The sequence below is a fragment of the Pectinophora gossypiella genome, chromosome 18 (assembly GCF_024362695.1).
Source record: "Pectinophora gossypiella chromosome 18, ilPecGoss1.1, whole genome shotgun sequence".
In the NCBI taxonomy this organism is placed as follows: domain Eukaryota; kingdom Metazoa; phylum Arthropoda; class Insecta; order Lepidoptera; family Gelechiidae; genus Pectinophora; species Pectinophora gossypiella.
In genome coordinates this window covers 11,582,317-11,603,901 of record NC_065421.1, presented here as the reverse complement: position 1 = coordinate 11,603,901, position 21,585 = coordinate 11,582,317, and the positions used below count along the sequence as shown (strand labels likewise).

At 38.3% G+C, this 21,585-nt stretch overlaps 1 protein-coding gene across 1 annotated transcript in view; it reads right to left on the bottom strand.

The window, feature by feature from the left end:
• Positions 1-20,339, bottom strand: part of LOC126374987 (uncharacterized) — a 90,353-nt gene extending 70,014 nt beyond the window's left edge. The window contains exon 1 of the mRNA XM_050021803.1: positions 20,260-20,339. Coding sequence (XP_049877760.1) covers positions 20,260-20,296 — 37 coding nt within the window. The 5' untranslated portion in view covers positions 20,297-20,339. The remainder of the gene's footprint in view (positions 1-20,259) is intronic.
• Positions 20,340-21,585: the final 1,246 nt, after the last annotated feature.

The window sequence follows — 21,585 nt, the reverse complement described above, 5'->3', positions numbered from 1 at the left end:
GTTACATATCGTTTCTGTAATAGACCAAAAACGCCTACAAAAAACATAAATTTTATAATTATGACAACTAATGCATGGGCTCAGTGACTGCAGTTGCTCTTTGATTGTACCTCTGACTAAGAGTTTGCTTACCACGGCATACGACCAAGGCTATTCGGAAGAATTTCATAGACATATTTTCTTGTTTCATACTTTCTAGAGCGTGATTTTTCCATATCTAGTCGAGTTTTCGCAGCATACGAGTAGAAGCACATATCGTCGAACAATATAAGCCAAACGAAGTTTTAAAACTGGGGGCGTTCAAGGGAATGCTAACAACGGTTTCCAGCGGTAAACAGGAAAATGCTCACCGAAAAAGAAGGGAACTGAGTCGCACGTGATAAGAATGGCGAATGACTCGCCAATGGCAAAAAACCATTCATACCGACTGCAGAGGAGGCGAGCGGGAATAAATTGTAAGGAATGCGAATAATGGTTTAAAAATCTTACAGTGTTATTTCAAAACGATCTATCCATCTACAGCTCAGCCTGTATCCACTGCTGGGTATAGGAGTATACAGGGACAACATAACGAAAACTTTGAGAGATGATTTAGACCATGATATCAAGTGGAATTTTCCGTTTTTTTAAGTTCAAAAAATATTCAGAATCATGGTCTGAATCTTGTCCCTCAGTATCCGTTACGATGTCACTAATATCCTGTAGAAAGACTCCCTTTGACGCCATCCTCAAAACGATAACTCAAAACGATAGGTTTAAAATAATCCGAGCAACAAAAGAAGTCGACGGCTTTTCATGAAACTAATTTCCACACACACATCTCTTAATCTACCTACACACACAACATACATTCACACAAACACTTACATTATAACTTTCTTACTTCATCTGTATTTATAGATTAAGCGCCTTTCTTGTTATATTGTAAATAGAAGCCCGCACTTTATATTGTAAATAGACATAGAAGAGTGAGGCCACCTGACACAGGTATCTTTGCATACCTACTAGATAGGTCTTAGCCCTAGCCTATAGATTAATATGTGAGATACTGAAATAAACATTTTTTTTAATTGGCAAGTCATTATATTTCTATGTAGAATCCGCGACAGTAACGCCGCTGCCGCCAGGCTATATGTTCTTCACTTCATCACCAGTCCATTAACGACCCCACTGCTGGGACACGGGCCTTCCCTATGGATGGATAGGGAGATCGGGCCTTAAACCACCACGCGGGCCCAGTACGGATTGATGATTATTAACGACTGCTAATGCAGCCGGGACCCACGGCTTAACGTGCCTTCCGAAGCACGGAGGAGCTCGACATGAAAACTTTTTTTTTGTGGTCACCCATCCTATGACCGGCCTTTGCGAAAGTTGCTTAACTTCAACAATCGCAGACCGAGCGCGTTTACCGCTGCGCCACCGAGCTCCTCAATTTTTTTTTCTCCTCATTTTCTTCACTTAAACCTAGTTTATTATTGTAATAACACGGTATTTTTTTTTTGAGAAGAGTGTAGAATTGTTCAATAATCCCAAAGATACACATAACTTAAGCTCACGACTATATTCCCAAATCGGCAGAGGTTCGTCCTTCGCAAGATGAATTACATACCAACGCGTCACCTGAGCTATCCACATTAAAACATTAAATCGTGACGGCTCAATAATAACCCTGATGCCACTATGATGAGGTTGGTATTCGACCTCACAACCCACACGATAGAAGAAGACTCTCCTAATAATTTAATTAAAATGTTTTTGCCTTTATATCTCTCAATGTTAACGATTGATGAATGTGGAGGAAGCAAGAGAAGTGTTTCAAAATCGAAGCAAATGGATTTCCATAGTACAATTTATAGATGAGAAATTTATAGGACGCCACACACACAAAAAAGACAATAACATCATATCAAATTTCCACTAAAACAATTGCAAAAAAGCAAGACAGACGTTTGTCGAAATGATCATAAGGTGGTGGTGGACGTCCTGAGATAACGCCTCACTCAGCACAAGTCGCGGCGTGAACCACGACGCTGATATTATGTGGACCTTGATCTTTGTGGTAGTCTCTGCTTACCGGTGGGAAATATGCGTGAGTTTATGTATGTATGTGGTGTACCTCTCAATGTGAAGAGGACCTAACCACCAAGAGGATATCGCGAGCCTAGCAGCCAATCATTCGTCTTTGTTCCGTCATCACTCGTCGCGCATACTAATGTCTCTAACAATATCAATGCCTATTTCCGTCCTTGTAAAATTCAGACTTGATTGAATAAACTCCTATTTTAGGAGAGATGCAAAGCGTAGCTTCAACGTATTATTGTATTGTATGTATGTATATATATCATCCATCTTTGTTCCGTCATCACTCCTCGCGCATACTAATGTGCCTAACAATCGTGTTGTTATTTTAACATCCTCCGTGATTTGATCAAATCCCTTAGGGAATTGATCAAATCCCCGTTTTTATCATATCCCTGCGACATATATATATCCATCCACTGCTCGCCAGCTTTGTTTAAGTCCCATGTAATAAGGGGCGAGTCTATTGCCATAGGCTAGTTACCAACTAGTCAAATCAGTTACTTTTTACTAAACGTCAAAACACGAATTTACTATGGAATTTGTATGAAAACGCACACTGTGACGTCATAAAATTTCGGACTTATTATTATGTTTTTCTTGAATAAAATTCATAAATAAGTTAAATAGGATAAAGAGAAAAGTTTTTGTCACGTTTAGATCTGTCTTTATTTAGTAATCAAAATTTTATCATTTATCTTTGACTTAGTACACGACGCAATTCTGGAAACCACGTGATATTAATTATCTAGTGTCTAAAAAGATGTATGAGGCCTCATATATGAACTAAACATGAATTCAAACTCACAAAGTCGTCTTCAGTGACTTACACAACAATGTAAGTCAATCGTTTTCCGAATAGGTGTATCACGGGTTTTATTTAGTGTTTGTTACAAGTAAATATCATTCAAGTCAATTCAGTGAATGAGGTACGCCACATCACCACTTCTACATTGTGTACTTATACAAGGCAGCCCAAGTTTAACGTTGTAATTAATTAAGAAGAATAAGAGCATAGAATTGGGAATATTACTACGTATAGAACGGCGACTCTCCGCTCCCCACCAGCGACTGAGCTATGTCTACCTCACCCCCTTCGCTCTTACTTTGGTCTTCAATCGTATGGACGTCAGACGTCACACACACACGCGCGGTTACGATAACGTCAACGTGTATTCTAGGGAATTCAATCCCTACTCGAGATCGTAAATTCGCTATCCCGCGGGATGAGAAATATCAATCCCGCGAGATTCCGAAATTTTCGGGATCTAATCGAAATTTCTCGTTTGTTTATAAAAAAAAAATGTAAAGCTGTGGATGTCTGAAAATGATGTAAACTGCTTGTTTGTGATAGTGAGGTTAATTAAAACAAAATATTTTTTGAAAGAAAACAAAAACGTTTATTCTTCAATATTGCTAACTAAATAATTAGGGTTTCTTTGAAAATCAGCATAACCAAAACAAAAACTTATAACTCAAGGAGATTCGCCCAATCCCATCAATCTCGAATGGGATCTCGTCATATTATGCTTCGGGATTGATCCCGAAAAATTTGACGAGATCTCGCGAGATCGGGAATGCATTCCCTAGTGTAGTCTCTGTGTATAACGAGGTGTTTTGTATAAAGTGTCCGGGTTGTACATAAGCAGAGTGGTCAAATGTTAAGGTCCTATTGGTCCCTAAGCTGTAATTTTGGACAAACTGCTAACGAGAAGTCCCTAAGGAAATCACGAGGGGCACGTGTTTGTGTACAACATAGACATTAACCCTTTCACGGACAGATACCATGGGTCATTGATGGTTCATAATAGGTAATTTGTCACGTTAGAATCGGAACGTACGTAGACGTTCTATCCTTGAAAGTGTTACACGATATTAAACAATTTTATATAATATTGCGTACAACACTGCGTTCGAAAACGGTAATCGCTGATGTGGGATGAAAAGCCGCCAGACTCAAATGTGATTGGGCCGGACATGTTTATCGCATGCACCCTGAGCGGTGGGCACGGATCGTCACGCATTGGGTGCCTCATGACGGATACAGGCGTCGTGGTAGAGCTCGAAAGAGATAGCGTGACGACTTGGACGCTTGCCGGAGGGACTGGCCGGAGTACGCACAGGACCGCGAAAAATGGAAAGAGGAAGGGGAGGCCTTTGCCCAGCAGTGGGATCTTGTAGGCTAGATTCTCTCTCTCTATTTAAGAGCTGCGCTCTTGTCGGTGGAATAACCGCCATTCCTCTCTTCTTCCCGCCAAAACCTTCACCTCCCGATACGACACGACCTGCACCTTCTCTTTTATTTGTTTCATAAATGTAATCCTAGGTCTACCCCTTCCTCTCTTCCCTTCAATTTTTCCTTCTATAATGTTTGTTATAAATGAATCGTGTCATATCAGGTGGCCAATCATATTTCCTCTCCGGTTCTCTATAGTCTTCAATATGGTTCTCTTTTCTTCAACTCTTTCCAGCACTTTTTCATTTGACACCATTTCAGTCCAGCTTATACCCTCCATCCTTCGCCAACACCACATCTCAAACGCTTCCAATCTCTCTCTGTCTCTCTGTGTCATAGTCCACGTTTCAATTAATAAAAAATAAAATGCCCTATCTATGGAGTACTGAAAATGGGAAAAATAAGTAATATGGTAGGCTAGATTAGATTAGATATAATATTGATATTAATTTTAATGAAGTGGAGAAGACACATTACAAGACGGGAAGACGACATATGGACTAAGGCGGTTACGGAATGGTGTCCAAGAAATGGTATAGGATATCGAGGAAGACCACCAGCTCGATGGCCCATCCTATCAAATACCAGACCAAACTTTGCACTATTTTTCCATCGTTTCGGTTCAGCAAGTGCATATCCACGGGCTGCAGAGGTCATAACTTTATAAAAGGCTCAGGTGGCGACCGGGGCACTCAGCCGTTATTGGTTTTATGCTAATTTCTGTTGACTCGCTCCGAGCCTGGACTTCGGTCGTATGTGGATAGGGCTGCGGAAGTCATAGAAAAAGTATGGATTATTTTATTTGACCATACCTTATTTTAATAGGCTCACCCTTAAACATAGCTGGCAAGGACAAGGACATCAGGGTTGATGAGGCTGGTATTCCACCTCACAAACAACACGATAAGAAGAAGATGAACCTTATGCTGACAAGGGATCAAGGTCCTGACCTAACGTAATCTATAATCTATCCAAATGTGGATTTCAATTCCATGTTACTTATGGCTCTGCTCACCCCTATAGGGATTACAGGCGTGAGATCTATCTGCCCAAAGCCGCTTTTGTTAAGAGTCATTTTGTGAAAAGACAATACGAATGTCTTTAATCAACCGAAATCAAGATATAATTCTCCGTTCGTCTGAATACTTATCTCTTCTGTGTATTTCACGATTTCAAAGAGATTTTCATTCTTTGATATTTAATATTGGCATGGCTTTATACAGAAGCTTTAGCTTTACTAAAGGTTTAAAATGTTATAGGTACCTATACAGGGTGTAAGTGATATCGTAACGAAAACTTTGATTTGAAACATAACTTAAACGAAGTAAATCGACGGGGAAGAAGCAAATACTCCTATCTTCCAGTTAGGTCTGTGTAAGATAGGAGTATTTGCTTCTTCCCCGTCGAAATGTAGGTTGAAAATAGAAATAGATGTCGGAACAGACAGACTGAAAATCGATCGTGAACAGGGGGGTTAAAAAACCACATCGAAGCAATTCACCTAAAAAGCAATATTGCATTTGCGCATATAAAAGTAAGTGCGCAATGCAACCAAATGTCAAATTGCAATACATATTTTCTTTTTTAGATGAATTGCTTCGAAGTGGCCTTATTGGCCCCACTGTATTCAATCATTATTACTTATGTCAAAAATTCAAATAAATTCCACGCCAACAATATTCAACGATACAACAACACAAAACATTCCATAAAGTTATAATTATACCTAATAACCTTAAAATCTAAACGGACAGCCCTGCTTTTAGGACAAATACAATCATTCCGTCTCTCTTTCCACCATATTGAAGGAAAATGACGGATATAGTCGGCGATATTGGCACAAGATGTCGGCGATAAAGCGCCGCTTTATGTCGCCCTTGATAGCAGAATGTGTTTTCAAACTCGTTTCTCCTAATCGACTCTTCTTCAGGTGTCACGCTTGTCATTTCACCGCTATAGTTTTACGACGTACCTATTATTACCGTCTACACTGCTACTTTAAGCAGTAATAGGTAAGCAGTGTAGATACCTACTAGTTACAAACTAATAGATTACTTGACAACCTAGTCAAATGAGATAGGTACTTTTTACGAAACGTCAAAATTAAAGTTTTCTTTGGAGTTTGTATGGAAATACAGGAAATACTGTGACGTCATCAATTAAAGCGGTCAAATGTCGTACTCATTGTTATTTATAAATCATATTCGAAAATAAGTCGTAAAAAAATGGGAGTGATTTTTTATCATTTTAGACTGGTTTCTATTTCTAGGTTAGCATTTTATAATTTATCTTCTTGCTATTCTTCCTATTCTTTGCTTTTTCTAAACTTTTCATAAAAAAAAACAAAACAATTCCGAAAATTTGTTTAGCAAAACACGATTTATTCAAATTTTTGTATTTGGAACATTAAAAGTAAGAATTTATAACTTAATACCCACTGTAAAATGTAATTTATTTTTGATTCCTATTATTCATAATATTTTTCAGATAATCCTGGCGAAACGTAAACTTTAGAGAGTTTTCAATTTTTAATGAGAATTTCCTATAATGGTACACCCACTCCTTGCCAGCTATGTGTAAGTGCTATGTGTGTTCATTATCGTTTCAAGACCACATAGTCCTTTTTAAAATACATAACTGATTTGCTTGACATGGGTCGTTCATGGTCGAAATACCCACACATACGAAACTCACCCCACCCCATTAGCGATTACGATCGTTGAGTTTATGTATGTAGGTATGTACTCACCTAAAAGATAAATGTGAAGGAAAGCCAAGTTCGTAAACCAGTTATACAATACTTTATCTAATTCACGCTAGTACAGTCATGAGCAATATAATGTACCCACTTTAGGACTCTGTCGCACTAACATATTTGACATTTAGTGAGACTTACTGATCAAGTTGTCAAAAAAGTTAATGTGACATGGTACCAAAGTGTATACATATTAATGCTCGTGACCGTACATACTCTCGTTTCGAACGACTCGTGATAGCCCAGTTGGTACAACGGTTGCCTATCACTTTGAGGTCGCAGATTCGTATCCAGCACAGGCCTAAACCAATGATTGTCGAATTTATTTTCGAATACATGTTTGGATCGTAAATGATTATCACGCGCTCAGCGGTGAAGGAAAACAACGTGAGGAAACCCAAATTCCCGAGAAATGCATTTTCGGAGGTATGTGATCTAACCTGTATTGAGCTGTTTTTTCGGCGGGTTGGAAGGTCAGACAGGCAGTCGCTTCGGTAAAAAACCGGATCTGTCAAATTTTCAGGTTAGGTAAGCGGACCCTGTGAAAAACGGGATAATGCTAGGGAGATGATGATGAATATATACAGTGAAACTTGGTTAAGTGGGACTTGGATAAGTGAGAAACCTCCATAACTGGAACTCATGCTGAGGTCCCAACACTTTGGCACTGAATTACCTCTGCTAGTGGAACGAGGTAAGCCTCTAATCTGGGATTCGTTCTTTCGATTTATCATCATAGTTACCTCTATAACTGAGACAGCGAATAAATTTTATATGCATAAACCTCTGTAACTGAGATAACATTGTTTGTTTACTCATTCTTATTCTACCCACAAATTCCACACGTAATTCCAAGTACGTAAGTACAAATTTTGAGCTTCAATTACCTTCATTTTTAGTTTCGCTTTACTATCATACAGATGTTTATTTGAAAAATACATAACACGTTATTTTATTTAATGATCGCACCTGTATAACTTAAATAACATGTATTCCCACCTCTATTAATGGAACCCTCTGTAAATGAGACAGATATTTATTTATACCTGTATATCTGAGACACTGGGTAAGTGGAATACCTCTATAAGTGAAACGACATTGCAGGTCCCTTGATGTCTCACTTAACCAGGTTTCACTGTATATATATATATATATAATATATATATATATATATATATATATATATATATATATATATATATATATATATATATATATATATATATATATATATATATATATATATTCATTATATATATATATATAATGAATACCTCGTAAGCATCTTTTTGAAGATACAGGTTAGGTCACACCTCCAAAAATACATTTTTGGGAATGTGGGTTTCCTACACTGTTTTCCTTCATCGCTGAGTACGTGATAATCATTTATGATCCTAACATGAATTTGAAAACCATTTCGACAATCATGGGATAGGTCTGTGCTGGATTCGACTGCGACTTTAAAGTGAGAGGCGTTCTACCAATTGGGTTACCACGGGTCCTACGACATATATTATAGGTAGGTATATAGTATAATATCTTAGTTATCAATAGTGTGATTGGCTGGTTGGCGGACAGATTGTCAAGTTGATTCTGTTCGCCAATCAGTGTTTGTTAACCTCTCCTGTCCTTCTCTTCCCGTCCTTCCTCTGCCAGCCCTTCCAACAATATTCCTCTCGTACACTACTTTCATTCAACTGCTCCACGATCCAAATATTCCAGTAAAAATACGACAAGAATAAAAAAAACACTATCTCTTTTTTATCGCGAGATACGTGAACAAAATAAAAGTTAGCAAGTCGCTGTTTACCAAGTTTTACCAGACAAAGATTACGCGATTTATTCCAATAGCAAGTGATTTGTGGCTGCTGGAAACTGGTTCGATCCGAAATTATCCTGTTTACGACGGACCGGAGAGGTTCGACGAAAAGTTGGGAGTCGTCATTATAACTGGATTACTGTAACGATGTTGGGAATGAAGGATTTTGTGGATAAAATACAAGTAAAATAATTCATGCATAGATCGCCACTGGATTCATACAATCACTACAAGTTTTATCACAAAACAAGTTCACGGAGAATGGAGATAGATCGCAAGATGAACTAAGTAGCGGCGCTTCGCCGATGTTTCAGACCAACGTAATAATAGGTGGTGACAACTAGACGAAAACTTTTATAAACTTATCTATTTATTACAAAAACAATCTTATAACTAGTAAGTATATCAATTTTACAAATAAGTAGTAATAATAATGAAAACACATAATAACGGGTTCTTACCGCGTTTAAAATAGGGATATGAGACTCCCGCTATTTCGACACTGTTGCAAGTGCCATGATCACGGGAAATATCGGCAGACTCATATCCCTATTTTAAACGCGGTAAGAACACGTTATTGGCCCCGATTCCTGCAAACACCGCCTAATTTTATTTTAAGTTATATCCGTCATTTTCATATCCGTCGAAAAGGAAAGGGACGGATGATTCACAGCTCTTAATTTTAGGAAGAATGAGTAAATGAATGTGTCGGATTATTGACTGATGTAAAATTTTTAGACGGTTGGTTTAGATTTGTGCTTAAAATTGACGTGTGTTCCATAAATTTTATGCTTGTCAATTACCCGTCCCTTTCCTTTTCGGCGGATAAGAAAATGACAGATATAACTTAAAATAAAATTAGATGGTATTTACAGGAATTAGCACCATTATGTGTTTTAATTATTATAATAACCGCGTAAACTTAAAACAAAGTAGTAATAACAGTAGAAAGCATAATATTAAGGGGCCTCTACGTGTTGGCTTCGACCCCACGCTCGCCTTCGAAAAGTCCGGGACTCCACAGGCCCGTGATATGGAAACGACATACATAATAATAATAGGCTAACGTTGCCTGGAAGAAATTGCTATTTAGCAATAAGGCCGCCGATTGTGCTACTCTTGTCACTTCTGAAATTGTTTAAGTGTTGTGTTTAGTGATGTGATCCAGCCGATTTCGGCAACGGCGACTGCTTCAACTCCGACGTTCATGTGCTCGCATGTGGCTTATATAGCCAATCTTATTGGAAAAGATCCTCGCACATAGTGGGCATGTGAGTACACCATTTAAATATGCATAATTGATCGCCGTAGGCGGTCGGACTTTCAATTCATCGCGCTTGGCGTCAAGCTTTAAGCGCCGTCGATGTTCAAATTCATAAACTTTGGTGTGAACCAAAGCTCTCCATTCCGGGCGATTAGCGGCTAGATTTTCTCACTGACATGGCTCAATGGCACATTAAAGAATTCTTATCTAAGGTGTTGTGTTTATATGTGCTATAAAGCGTTTTTATATTTTATTGTAAAGGAAACCAACAAGATGGGTGGATGTGGTCAAAAAGGACCTGTGCATGTGCAATGTCTCCGAGAACGACATGTCTGATAGAGCGAGCGTCAGAAGGATGAGTTACGAAAAAGAAAAGCAGCCATCAGTTGGACAAAGGCAGTTTTGATTGAAAATAATATTTTTCTTAGTTTTATACCTATATTGCGCTGGTTATCCCTTCGCGGGTTGGAAGGTCAGACATGCAGGCGCTTCTGTAAAATAAAACCGGACCTGTCAAATCCAGTTACGTAAGCAAACCCTGTGGAAAACGGGATAGGAAGATGATGATAGAAAGACTGACATAAACGTATAGATACATAAAATTATATAAATCCTTTTCCCCTAAACCACATTAAATAATTCTTATCTAAGGTTGGCATCTATTAAACATTTATAAAGAATGAGGGACCCTGAAACCAAAGTCGAGTCAACAAAAGTCTTTGAAACGGAGCACCAAAAATGTCCGTATTTCCATCACAAAGGACCGCGTAAGGAGCAATCGCAGGGTTCCATACAGGGACGTATTAAGTGCGTCTAACATAGCATCACGCGTTATGCCCAAAGGGGTAAGTGGAGTTGGCATTATCGCGCGATATGCGTACTTCATGCTACGACTATAGATTTGCACATTAAAATTATTTTTTATGTATATCTGCCGTCTAATTTTCCCTGCTCTCTGTGTAACGTGTGCTCTTTCGCAAATAAATTGATTTCAAGTGGATTCGTGAAGAAACGATATAAACCTCTTCATATGCAACGGAGAGAGAAAAAGAAGATTTCACTTTACATACAAGTAACACTACACACACGCGCATACACAGAAGGTGCCTGTTCAGTTCAATCTGGTCTTGAAAGCACCCGGGCTATATGCATTCGGAAACACAGAAGACGGCAGAGAATACCACTCCTCCAAGCCGAGGAAAAGTCGCTGCAAGAAAATTCCCCTAGACGTTCTTTTAAAAAAAAACTAAACATAGTCTTCTTCTATCGTGTGGGTTGTGATGTGAAGTACCAACCTCATCAACCCTGGCGTAGGGTTACTATTGAGCCGCCAAAGGTCCCTGACATGACTCATGTAATGACTACTTATATCAGTAAGTAGTAACCGGGACCAACGGCTTAACGTGCCTTCCGAAGCACGGATCGTCTTACTTTCGGACAATCAGGCCTCCGTGGTCCAGTGGTTGAGCGTTGGGCTTACGATCCGGAGGTCCTGGGTTCGAATCCCGGTGGGGACATTACAAAAAATCACTTTGTGATCCCTAGTTTGGTTAGGACATTACAAGCTGATCACTAAACACAGTATCACTGGAGTAATGAATATTACTTATATCTGAAATTAATTGTTAGATCAATTTTACAGACAGTTTATGCCTAAATGCGGCCCTGTGGTCTCTTATCTCTGGTTCCCAGAAGTTTGGTGTCGCGCACAGAAGTTTTGTCTACACTCTACAGGATAAAGATGAGCGTCGCTTCCACGCTGACTGGACAAACCAGATAAATTATATCCAAGAACATATTAATATGTACCTACATTCATAAAGTTTTCACAAGACACAGTTGGCTCGACCGTTATAGACGGCGATATGACTCACTACCTATCTTGGTCTAACAGAAAGCTCGGTGAGATGTGGGTACTTAGTTCATCTTGAGATGGAAAATTATTTTTAAAGGTAAGGCGGTTTGTGAAATCCTCTACTAAGCCTAACATACCTACACGCAGTCATCATGTTTGTCAAAGAAACCAGTGTTACTATAGTAACATATGGAAACCAGTGACGAAAACGAAAGTTTAGAATAGACAAGCTAGTTTTAATTCGGGTAAATATTGGATAAAATTTTGCTTTCACAAGTTTACTCGGATTGAAATTAAAAAAACCCCGACGTTTTGTTGAAGAAAATTACACCAGATTTATTTTTTTTAAAAGGAGCTTGACGTGATTTTTACTATACGGGGTCGAATAGGCTAGTTTCCAACTAGTCAAATCACTTACTTTTTACTAAACGACACATGAAATTACTATGGGTTTTGTACGAAAAATCAACCTTTGAATAACGAATAACGTGACTAAATGTCGCACTTATTATAGAAAAAAGCAAACGTTTTTTTCACCTTTAGATCTGTCTTTATGTATTCATTTCATAATTTATCTTTGACCTAGGAAACTACCCAATTATAAGTAGATCTCTTCTTTCTTGATGTTCACTCACTGTTGAGGGTCGTTTTTAATATAATCTTCCTCCAATGGGTTCAGTCCTGTGGCATATGCACAGCTCTTTGTGTAAGGCCCTCTACCACCTGCTTAAACTGATCCACCCACCTAGATCTATGTAAATCTCTATGAAACTACAAATATTGGGCTGGCCGAATATTAGAAGTTTATAACAGTCACATATTGACTATCTATTTACTTGCAACTCTGTTGAATTGAATTTATTTTCAAAGGTCCTAGCCAAAGCTGAAAGTAGATAAAAAGTCATCCACATAGTGCGCGCTGTCAAAATTTTCAGATTTATTAAATTCCACCTTTCTTCGAGCAAACAAGTCAATCAAATGCTATATTTTTTTAGGTTTCTAGTTATCTAGACGACAATTCTAGTTGTCTAGACGCAACAAATCCTGACCCATTCGGAATACTTATACTATATAAACAGTTCAACTTAGAAAATCTTTAGACCCTGAAGACTTTTCTATATAAAGTCTAGCTATTTGTCTGCTTTGGTAACTTTTATAACTATAAAACTACTTGATTGCAAAGCGTAATTTCTTTCATTTCTTTGAGCTCTTTCAGTGCGCCGTAGTAGCCTAGTTGGATCAACGCTTGACTCTCATTGTTAGATTGCGGGGTAAAATCCAGCACGGGCCTTTTTTTTACTTATTGTAGTTGACTTATTGTAGATTTGCCGCAGATGGCATTAACTACTTGGCCGGACAAATGGGGAGCGCTGAAGGCTCTCTCCCGGTACAACGTTTAAGACAACAGGCCTGAGGGTGTCCAGTTGGGCGCGAACCTCAGCTCAGGGCGTCGTCTGAGAGGAAAAATATTTGAAAGAATGAATCGACGTAGTGGGTCGATAGCGATAAGCGCTGAATGAGGGAAATCGTCGACCACGCCGGCGGGTCGGTATCGAAGTCCTGAAGTGTTTGCTGATTGGCTGCCTCTATGGCTAGAGTAATCGGGTCTTCGGGATTGTATATTACACCAGCACGGGCCTAAACCTAAGATTTACTCTTAATTATAGTAAATTTATTTTCGAATTCATCATGGCGACACCCAACCGAGAAATGTGTTTTCGTAGATATTATGGGGTCTAACTTTTAGTTTTTATTTCCTTCACAACATAACATGATACAAAGTGTACATATACATCTTAGACAATAGGGTTAAACATAACGGGTGATCATGTGTAAAGGCTGGAACCTAGACTAGGATACCCTGTATTATAGGATTCCAGGCCTTCACCCGGCACAACGGGCTGGTTTTCCCTTCGCGGGTTGGAAGATCTTCTACGCTTCTGTAACAAATCGGACCTGTCCAATCTTCAGGTTAGGTACGCGGACCTTACGAAAAAAAGGAATAGTGATAGAGAGATGTTAATGATGAACTCTTCACTTCTATGATAGACTGGCATGGAAAAAAAATATCCCTACTAAGGTGTTATGTCTAATTCTCCCTCTTATCACGTGGGTTGTGGATTATCAGCCACATCAACCCTGGTGTCAGAATTATTATTGAGCCGCCAAAGGCCCCTGACATGACTCATGTAACGACTACATACATCAGTATGTAGTAACCGCTGGACCTATGGCTTAACATGCCGTCTGAAACACGGATAATCTTACTTACAAACAAACAGGTGATCAGCCTGTAATGTCCTAGACAATAATTAAAACACATAATTACGGGTTCTTACCGCGTTTAAAGCAGAGATATGAGATTCCCGGTATCCCTGCTTTAAACGCGGTAAGAACCCATTATTATGTGTTTTTATTACGATAATAACCGCGTAAACTTAAAACAATGTATGTCCTAAACAAACCAGGGATCACAAAGTGATATTTGTGATATGTACCCACCGGAATTCGAACCCGGAGACTCCGGATCGTGAGACCAACGCTCAACCACTGGACCAGAGATGCCGTTACATCTAATAATCTATCACCAGTGGACAATGTGATTCCTGGTAAAACATCAACCCAGTTTACCATTACAAGTGTCAAGATAACAAAATCTCATCTCACAAGTGAGAGCAGGACAGATAATCCGCGCGCTCCCCCTTACTCCTTAGCGGCTAACGGCCATTTAAGACTAAAGTAAAACCCAGAGGGGGTGAGGTCGGCTCCCGCTACGAATTGGTGCGGGGCGGAAAATTACCGTTCTATACGTAGTATTTTTTATTCTATGTCTTGGTGCCCGATTAACCTACAAGGTCAGCCAATGAACCTTCGACGTATTTTTTCATGAATCAACCATCACACCCCCACAGAAGAAACTTTACTATAGGTAACTTAAATCATACTTGTATTTAGTAGTACTCTCAAAATTTAATTCAACCAATTGTGAACATTGCATTTTAAGGTTATGATAATATTTACAAATCTGGTACGTGTACACTTGCTACGCCTACGTGTGGAAACTTTCAAGCTGTTGAATATCCATTGAAGAGTTCCTAGTACTATTTTCGTAAGAAAATCGAAGAGACGCAGCAATGGAAGTTAAACGTACCGAAAACGTGGTAACTCAAAGTTTTGGGCTGCGGGGGTTGAATATCGATTGGTCTTAGTTTTATGAATGGTCCGTCTCCCCTCGGCCGTCTCGCCTCGCTTATATGAGAGAAATTCTAATTGGAGTGGATTAAAAAAACTGAGTGGAAAAAATATTGAAAGATAATAATATACAGGCTGTTAGTAAAATCGAACGGAATACTGAAGGGGATGATTCAGACCATGATTCTAAGTTAATATCAAGTGGAATTTGCCGTCGACACTTGATATTAACTCAGAATAATGAGCTGAATTATCTCCCTCAGTATAAGTTACAATGTCACTTACATGTTACACTTCGTACAAGTACGTACCTACAGTAGCTATACAAGTACGTACGGGGGTTAGTGATACCGTAACGAATACTGAGTGGGATGATTCAGACCGTGATTCTGGGTTGATATCAAGTGGAATTTTCTGTCGGAAAAGTAATAATTGTTGCTTGATATTTGGATCACATTATATAGATTTATAATTACGTTGCTACCTATATTGCTTCTCTTTATTTTGATCAGAATAATAATGGGTGGAAGATGTGTTGTGCCTAGATGTACTAAAAAGGGTCACCATTGATACCTAAAAACAAATATAAAAGATGCATAATGTGTGTTATCCATGAAATTAAAAGATTAAACGAAGAAAAATCTGTACAGCGCCATCTATATTGTTTTTGAGGCACGTAGCCTGAACAGTCCACTCTATTTACTTCAATCCTTGCTTCCTCCATATTTGTAATTTTTTCATTCACGCGCGCCCCATTTCATTACTATGAACACATATTAACAAACTACTAGGGGGTTAAAAAGGCCATATCGTAACGCATCCGTAGGTACGTTACGTTTTCGTAGAATCTGCTACGCTTCTTAGTCTGTCATAATCGTAAAGTCGGTAGTACCTACATAAGTGACAAATTATTGCTGGGGGGTTTTTTCATCTAAATTTCATCTAAAAAAGCAATATTGCAATTTGACATTTGCGCGTATAAAAGTAAGTGCGCAATGCAAGCAAATGCCAAATAGCAATATTGCTTTTTAGATGAATTGCTACGATTTGGCCTTTCAACCCCCTGTTTGTACTTAAGATCCGTGATAGTCGTGTGTGTGTTTCGTGATCTGAAATCTCAAAAGATCTTTAATCAGTCATCAGAATTTCACAAATGATCTTTGACGTAGTACATTGGCCAATTATGACAAGAATTTTGATTAATGAATTATTTTGAAGCAGTATAATCCGAGGCTTAACTCCCGGGTGATAAAGTAAGGGGTTAATGGATCTATAGAGACAAGGAACCAATAGGTCGCTTCGTCATTATAGCCCTTACCGACCTTGACGTTTATTGGGTATCGTGTCGTAACCATTGATGTAAGTATTGCTATAGTTACTATATGTATAGTACTACTACAGTTCCTACAGTTCTTGTTAACCGGGTGAGAGCCTTCAGCGCTCTCCATTTGTCCGGCCAAGTAGTTAATGCCATCTGCGGCAAATCTACAATAAGTCACGTCAAAAAAAATACAGTTCTTGTTACTATAGTTCGTAACTCTATAATAATGTTTTTTTTTTTTGACGTGACTTATTGTAGATTTGCCGCAAATGACATTAACTACTTGGCCTCTCTCCCGGAGGGCTCTCACCCGGTATCAAATTTAAGACAACAGGCCTGAAGGTGCCCATATGGGTGCGAACCTCCACTCAAAGCGTCTGAGAGGATAATATGTGATAGATGTAGTCGAACCTAGTAGGTCGATAGCGATAAGAGCTGAATGAGGGAAATCGACCACGCCGGCGGGGTCGATATCGGGGTTCGGAATACCTATGAAAATGTGCGATCCTTAACCCCTATAAAACAAAAAGTCCATATCGAAGCAATTCTTCTAGAAAAGCAATATTGCTTTTCGACATTTTGCTTTTTGGCATTGCGCACTTACTTTAATTGCAACTTAAAACATAGCTGGCGAGGAGTGGGTGTACTACACACCTCTGCCTACCCCTTCCGATATACAGGCGTGGTGCTATGGTCAGTCATAAGCAATAACATTTAATTGTAGCTACTTTATAATCCTGTCGCATAAACATAAGTATTTATAATTATTTGATAATTAGTGAGGATTATTATTAAATTTTCCAACAAAGTTGTGCCATGGTACTAATGTGTGTAATCACATTGATGCCTGTGACCGTAGATACCAAGTTGGAGATGATGTAATATCCCTTATAACGTTTTAGTGATCTGTAGATAGATAACGATTTTACTTAACAATCACTTATTTAAAATACTTTTTAAACATCATTAAGTAGAGAAAATAAAGGCCGGTTAGCAACGCGATTCGTTTTTAAATATTAACTTTTTAATTTGGCGAAGGATGTGAAAACAAACAGCCACTCTCTCGCTAAGTTGTTAGCCGGATGAAACTTTAAACATTTCGGATGTCTTTGAACGTGTGCAAAGACTCGCCTGAAGTTTTTAAGTGCCTGAAAGGACAATGATGGAAGACAAACAACTGTTCTAGACAAAAAAAAAATAAAAACCCCCGACCAAAAAAAAGTACTCAATTATTATGACAAAATGTTTAAAATGCTAAACCCTATAAAACCAAAAAATAACTTATCCCACATATGCTTGCAAGCAAACTGAGCGTGTACCATTCCTATCACACTTAACAAACGACTTGATGAGCTTGAAGACCTGAACCGATTTCCATGCCACAGACAGACACATACACATTTACACAGACACGTCAAACTCATAACACCCCGCCGTTTTTGCGTCGGGGGTTAATAAATGAAAGTAATAGGGCGAGATTTTTTACAAGTTGTCGTACTCCACTTCAGTACTAATTGTAATAATAATAAAACACTTTATTGCACACAAAATAAGACATTTACAGGATAAACTTATTCTTAGGTGGGCAAAGGAGAGCGATCTCTTCCAGACAACCTTCGGCAGTGGATATAGTACACTTGTACAGCTGCATTGTAGCGCGCAAAAAAAGTAAAATAAAAATAATTATAAAATAATAGACAAATTTTACATACATATATATACTATACACATACTATAAATACATACATACAATGATACATATAAGTAAAAATCTATTTTATTTGTAGTAGGTCTTTTGTCAGTATCGTGTGAGTAGTGAGGTGGATTACAAACCCCATCAACCCTGGTGTCAGGGTTACTATTGAGGCTCATGTAACGACTACTAACTTACATAAGTAAGTAGTAACCGGTACCAACGGCTTAACGTGTCTTCCGAAGCACGGATCATCTTTCTTACGAATAGTCAGATCCTTAACCCCTATAAAACAAAAAGTCCATATCGAAGCAATTCTTCTAGAAAAGCAATATTGCTTTTCGACATTTTGCTTTTTGGCATTGCGCACTTACTTTAATTGCAACTTAAAACATAGCTGGCGAGGAGTGGGTGTACTACACACCTCTGCCTACCCCTTCCGATATACAGGCGTGGTGCTATGGTCAGTCATAAGCAATAACATTTAATTGTAGCTACTTTATAATCCTGTCGCATAAACATAAGTATTTATAATTATTTGATAATTAGTGAGGATTATTATTAAATTTTCCAACAAAGTTGTGCCATGGTACTAATGTGTGTAATCACATTGATGCCTGTGACCGTAGATACCAAGTTGGAGATGATGTAATATCCCTTATAACGTTTTAGTGATCTGTAGATAGATAACGATTTTACTTAACAATCACTTATTTAAAATACTTTTTAAACATCATTAAGTAGAGAAAATAAAGGCCGGTTAGCAACGCGATTCGTTTTTAAATATTAACTTTTTAATTTGGCGAAGGATGTGAAAACAAACAGCCACTCTCTCGCTAAGTTGTTAGCCGGATGAAACTTTAAACATTTCGGATGTCTTTGAACGTGTGCAAAGACTCGCCTGAAGTTTTTAAGTGCCTGAAAGGACAATGATGGAAGACAAACAACTGTTCTAGACAAAAAAAAAATAAAAACCCCCGACCAAAAAAAAGTACTCAATTATTATGACAAAATGTTTAAAATGCTAAACCCTATAAAACCAAAAAATAACTTATCCCACATATGCTTGCAAGCAAACTGAGCGTGTACCATTCCTATCACACTTAACAAACGACTTGATGAGCTTGAAGACCTGAACCGATTTCCATGCCACAGACAGACACATACACATTTACACAGACACGTCAAACTCATAACACCCCGCCGTTTTTGCGTCGGGGGTTAATAAATGAAAGTAATAGGGCGAGATTTTTTACAAGTTGTCGTACTCCACTTCAGTACTAATTGTAATAATAATAAAACACTTTATTGCACACAAAATAAGACATTTACAGGATAAACTTATTCTTAGGTGGGCAAAGGAGAGCGATCTCTTCCAGACAACCTTCGGCAGTGGATATAGTACACTTGTACAGCTGCATTGTAGCGCGCAAAAAAAGTAAAATAAAAATAATTATAAAATAATAGACAAATTTTACATACATATATATACTATACACATACTATAAATACATACATACAATGATACATATAAGTAAAAATCTATTTTATTTGTAGTAGGTCTTTTGTCAGTATCGTGTGAGTAGTGAGGTGGATTACAAACCCCATCAACCCTGGTGTCAGGGTTACTATTGAGGCTCATGTAACGACTACTAACTTACATAAGTAAGTAGTAACCGGTACCAACGGCTTAACGTGTCTTCCGAAGCACGGATCATCTTTCTTACGAATAGTCAGATGATCAGCCTGTAATGTCCTCTAACCAAACTAGGGATCACAAAGCGATTTTTATGATATGTCCCCACCGGGAATCGAACCCGGGACCTCCGGATTAAGAGACCAATGCTTACCACTCGACCACAGAGGCCGTTATTCTTCTTATCATTAAAACAATTGAAAACATGTAACTACTGGTGAGTTCCGGCCAAGTAGTTAATGCCATCTGCGGCAAATCTACAATAAGTCACGTCAAAAATAAAAACTACCGGTGAGATAATAAAGACACATACAAGTCATACAACATAATAGATAACATGACTCACCATGTTCATCCTTGTATCGCCGGCATAAGGAAAACATTCTGCGGTGAGACGTGGTCCGTCCTCGAGGGACCTGTGAAAACACATGTTTCAATTAAAAACTATAAAAAGGACTAATATTAATTACACAAGGTGTTAGTGACATCGTAACGAAAACTTTGAAGGATGTATCACATGGAATTTTCTGTCTTAAAAGTATGGAACTGTAATTAATATAAAAAAACACTAAAATTTTCATGAATTTTCCGACTACAAAATCCACTTGATATCAATTCAGAATCATGCTCTGAATCATCCCCCTTAGTATTCGTTACGATCATACGATCACTAACCACTGAATAGGAAAGATGCATTTGGGATGTACATGAGTCAATCAAAATGTTGCATGTTCCTTATTCGACGTTTGAATTCCTGTTTGGATCATAGATATTTTTTTTTGTTTTGGTTTTCCCCGAAGGGTAAGGCAAAGGGAACTATGCCCATACAGCCATGTCTGACGTATTTTTTTTCTTGATGATTAATGAAATGATGAAAGGTGATGATGACGAAACCTAAGCCCCCACCCTCGGAGTAGACTCCTACTCCGAACCCCAAACGAATTAACTCAAAAGTCCGCATAAACTTTAGAGTTATGAAGCGGCTTCCCGGCACGAAGCGAAAATAGGCAGATACACTTTGTTTATTGAATACTCCAATATAATAACACTCGCGAATGTCTTCCGACTAACTTAATGCGATCATTAACCACAAAACACCACTTCGTATTAATTATTTAGATTACTCAATGAAGAAAGCAACTGTCCCGTTCCCGTTTCCCGCCGAAAAGCCGGATCATAGATAATTGATATCACGAAATTTCCAGGATATGTGACCTGTTAATGGCAATAGGCTCGCCCCTATTTTATTTCTAAATTACCATTTTATAATTTATCTTTGACCTAGTAAAAGACCCTATTGTAGGTCTGCCCACCCCTATAGAGATTATGGTCGCGAATTGTACCTGTCTGTCTGTGAATGTAACATGACATTTTAATACATTAGGAAACAGCGGCGTAACGGATCCGTAGGTACGTTACGTTTTCGTAGAATTCTGCTACGCATCGTAGTCAGCCATAATCGTAAATTCAGTCGCACATACGAGTAAGTAACAAATTATTGCTGTTTCAAAAAGTCAAGTAAGGCTGTGATCGGTTCCATTTACTAGTATTAGTACTGTCAAGTTTACGTAAATATGCCACTAAATTACCAACCCTATATACTTATTAAATCAAAAATGATTTTGCCGATTTTTTGTGAACGTCAGGACAGCCTATGTTGTACCACGTATAA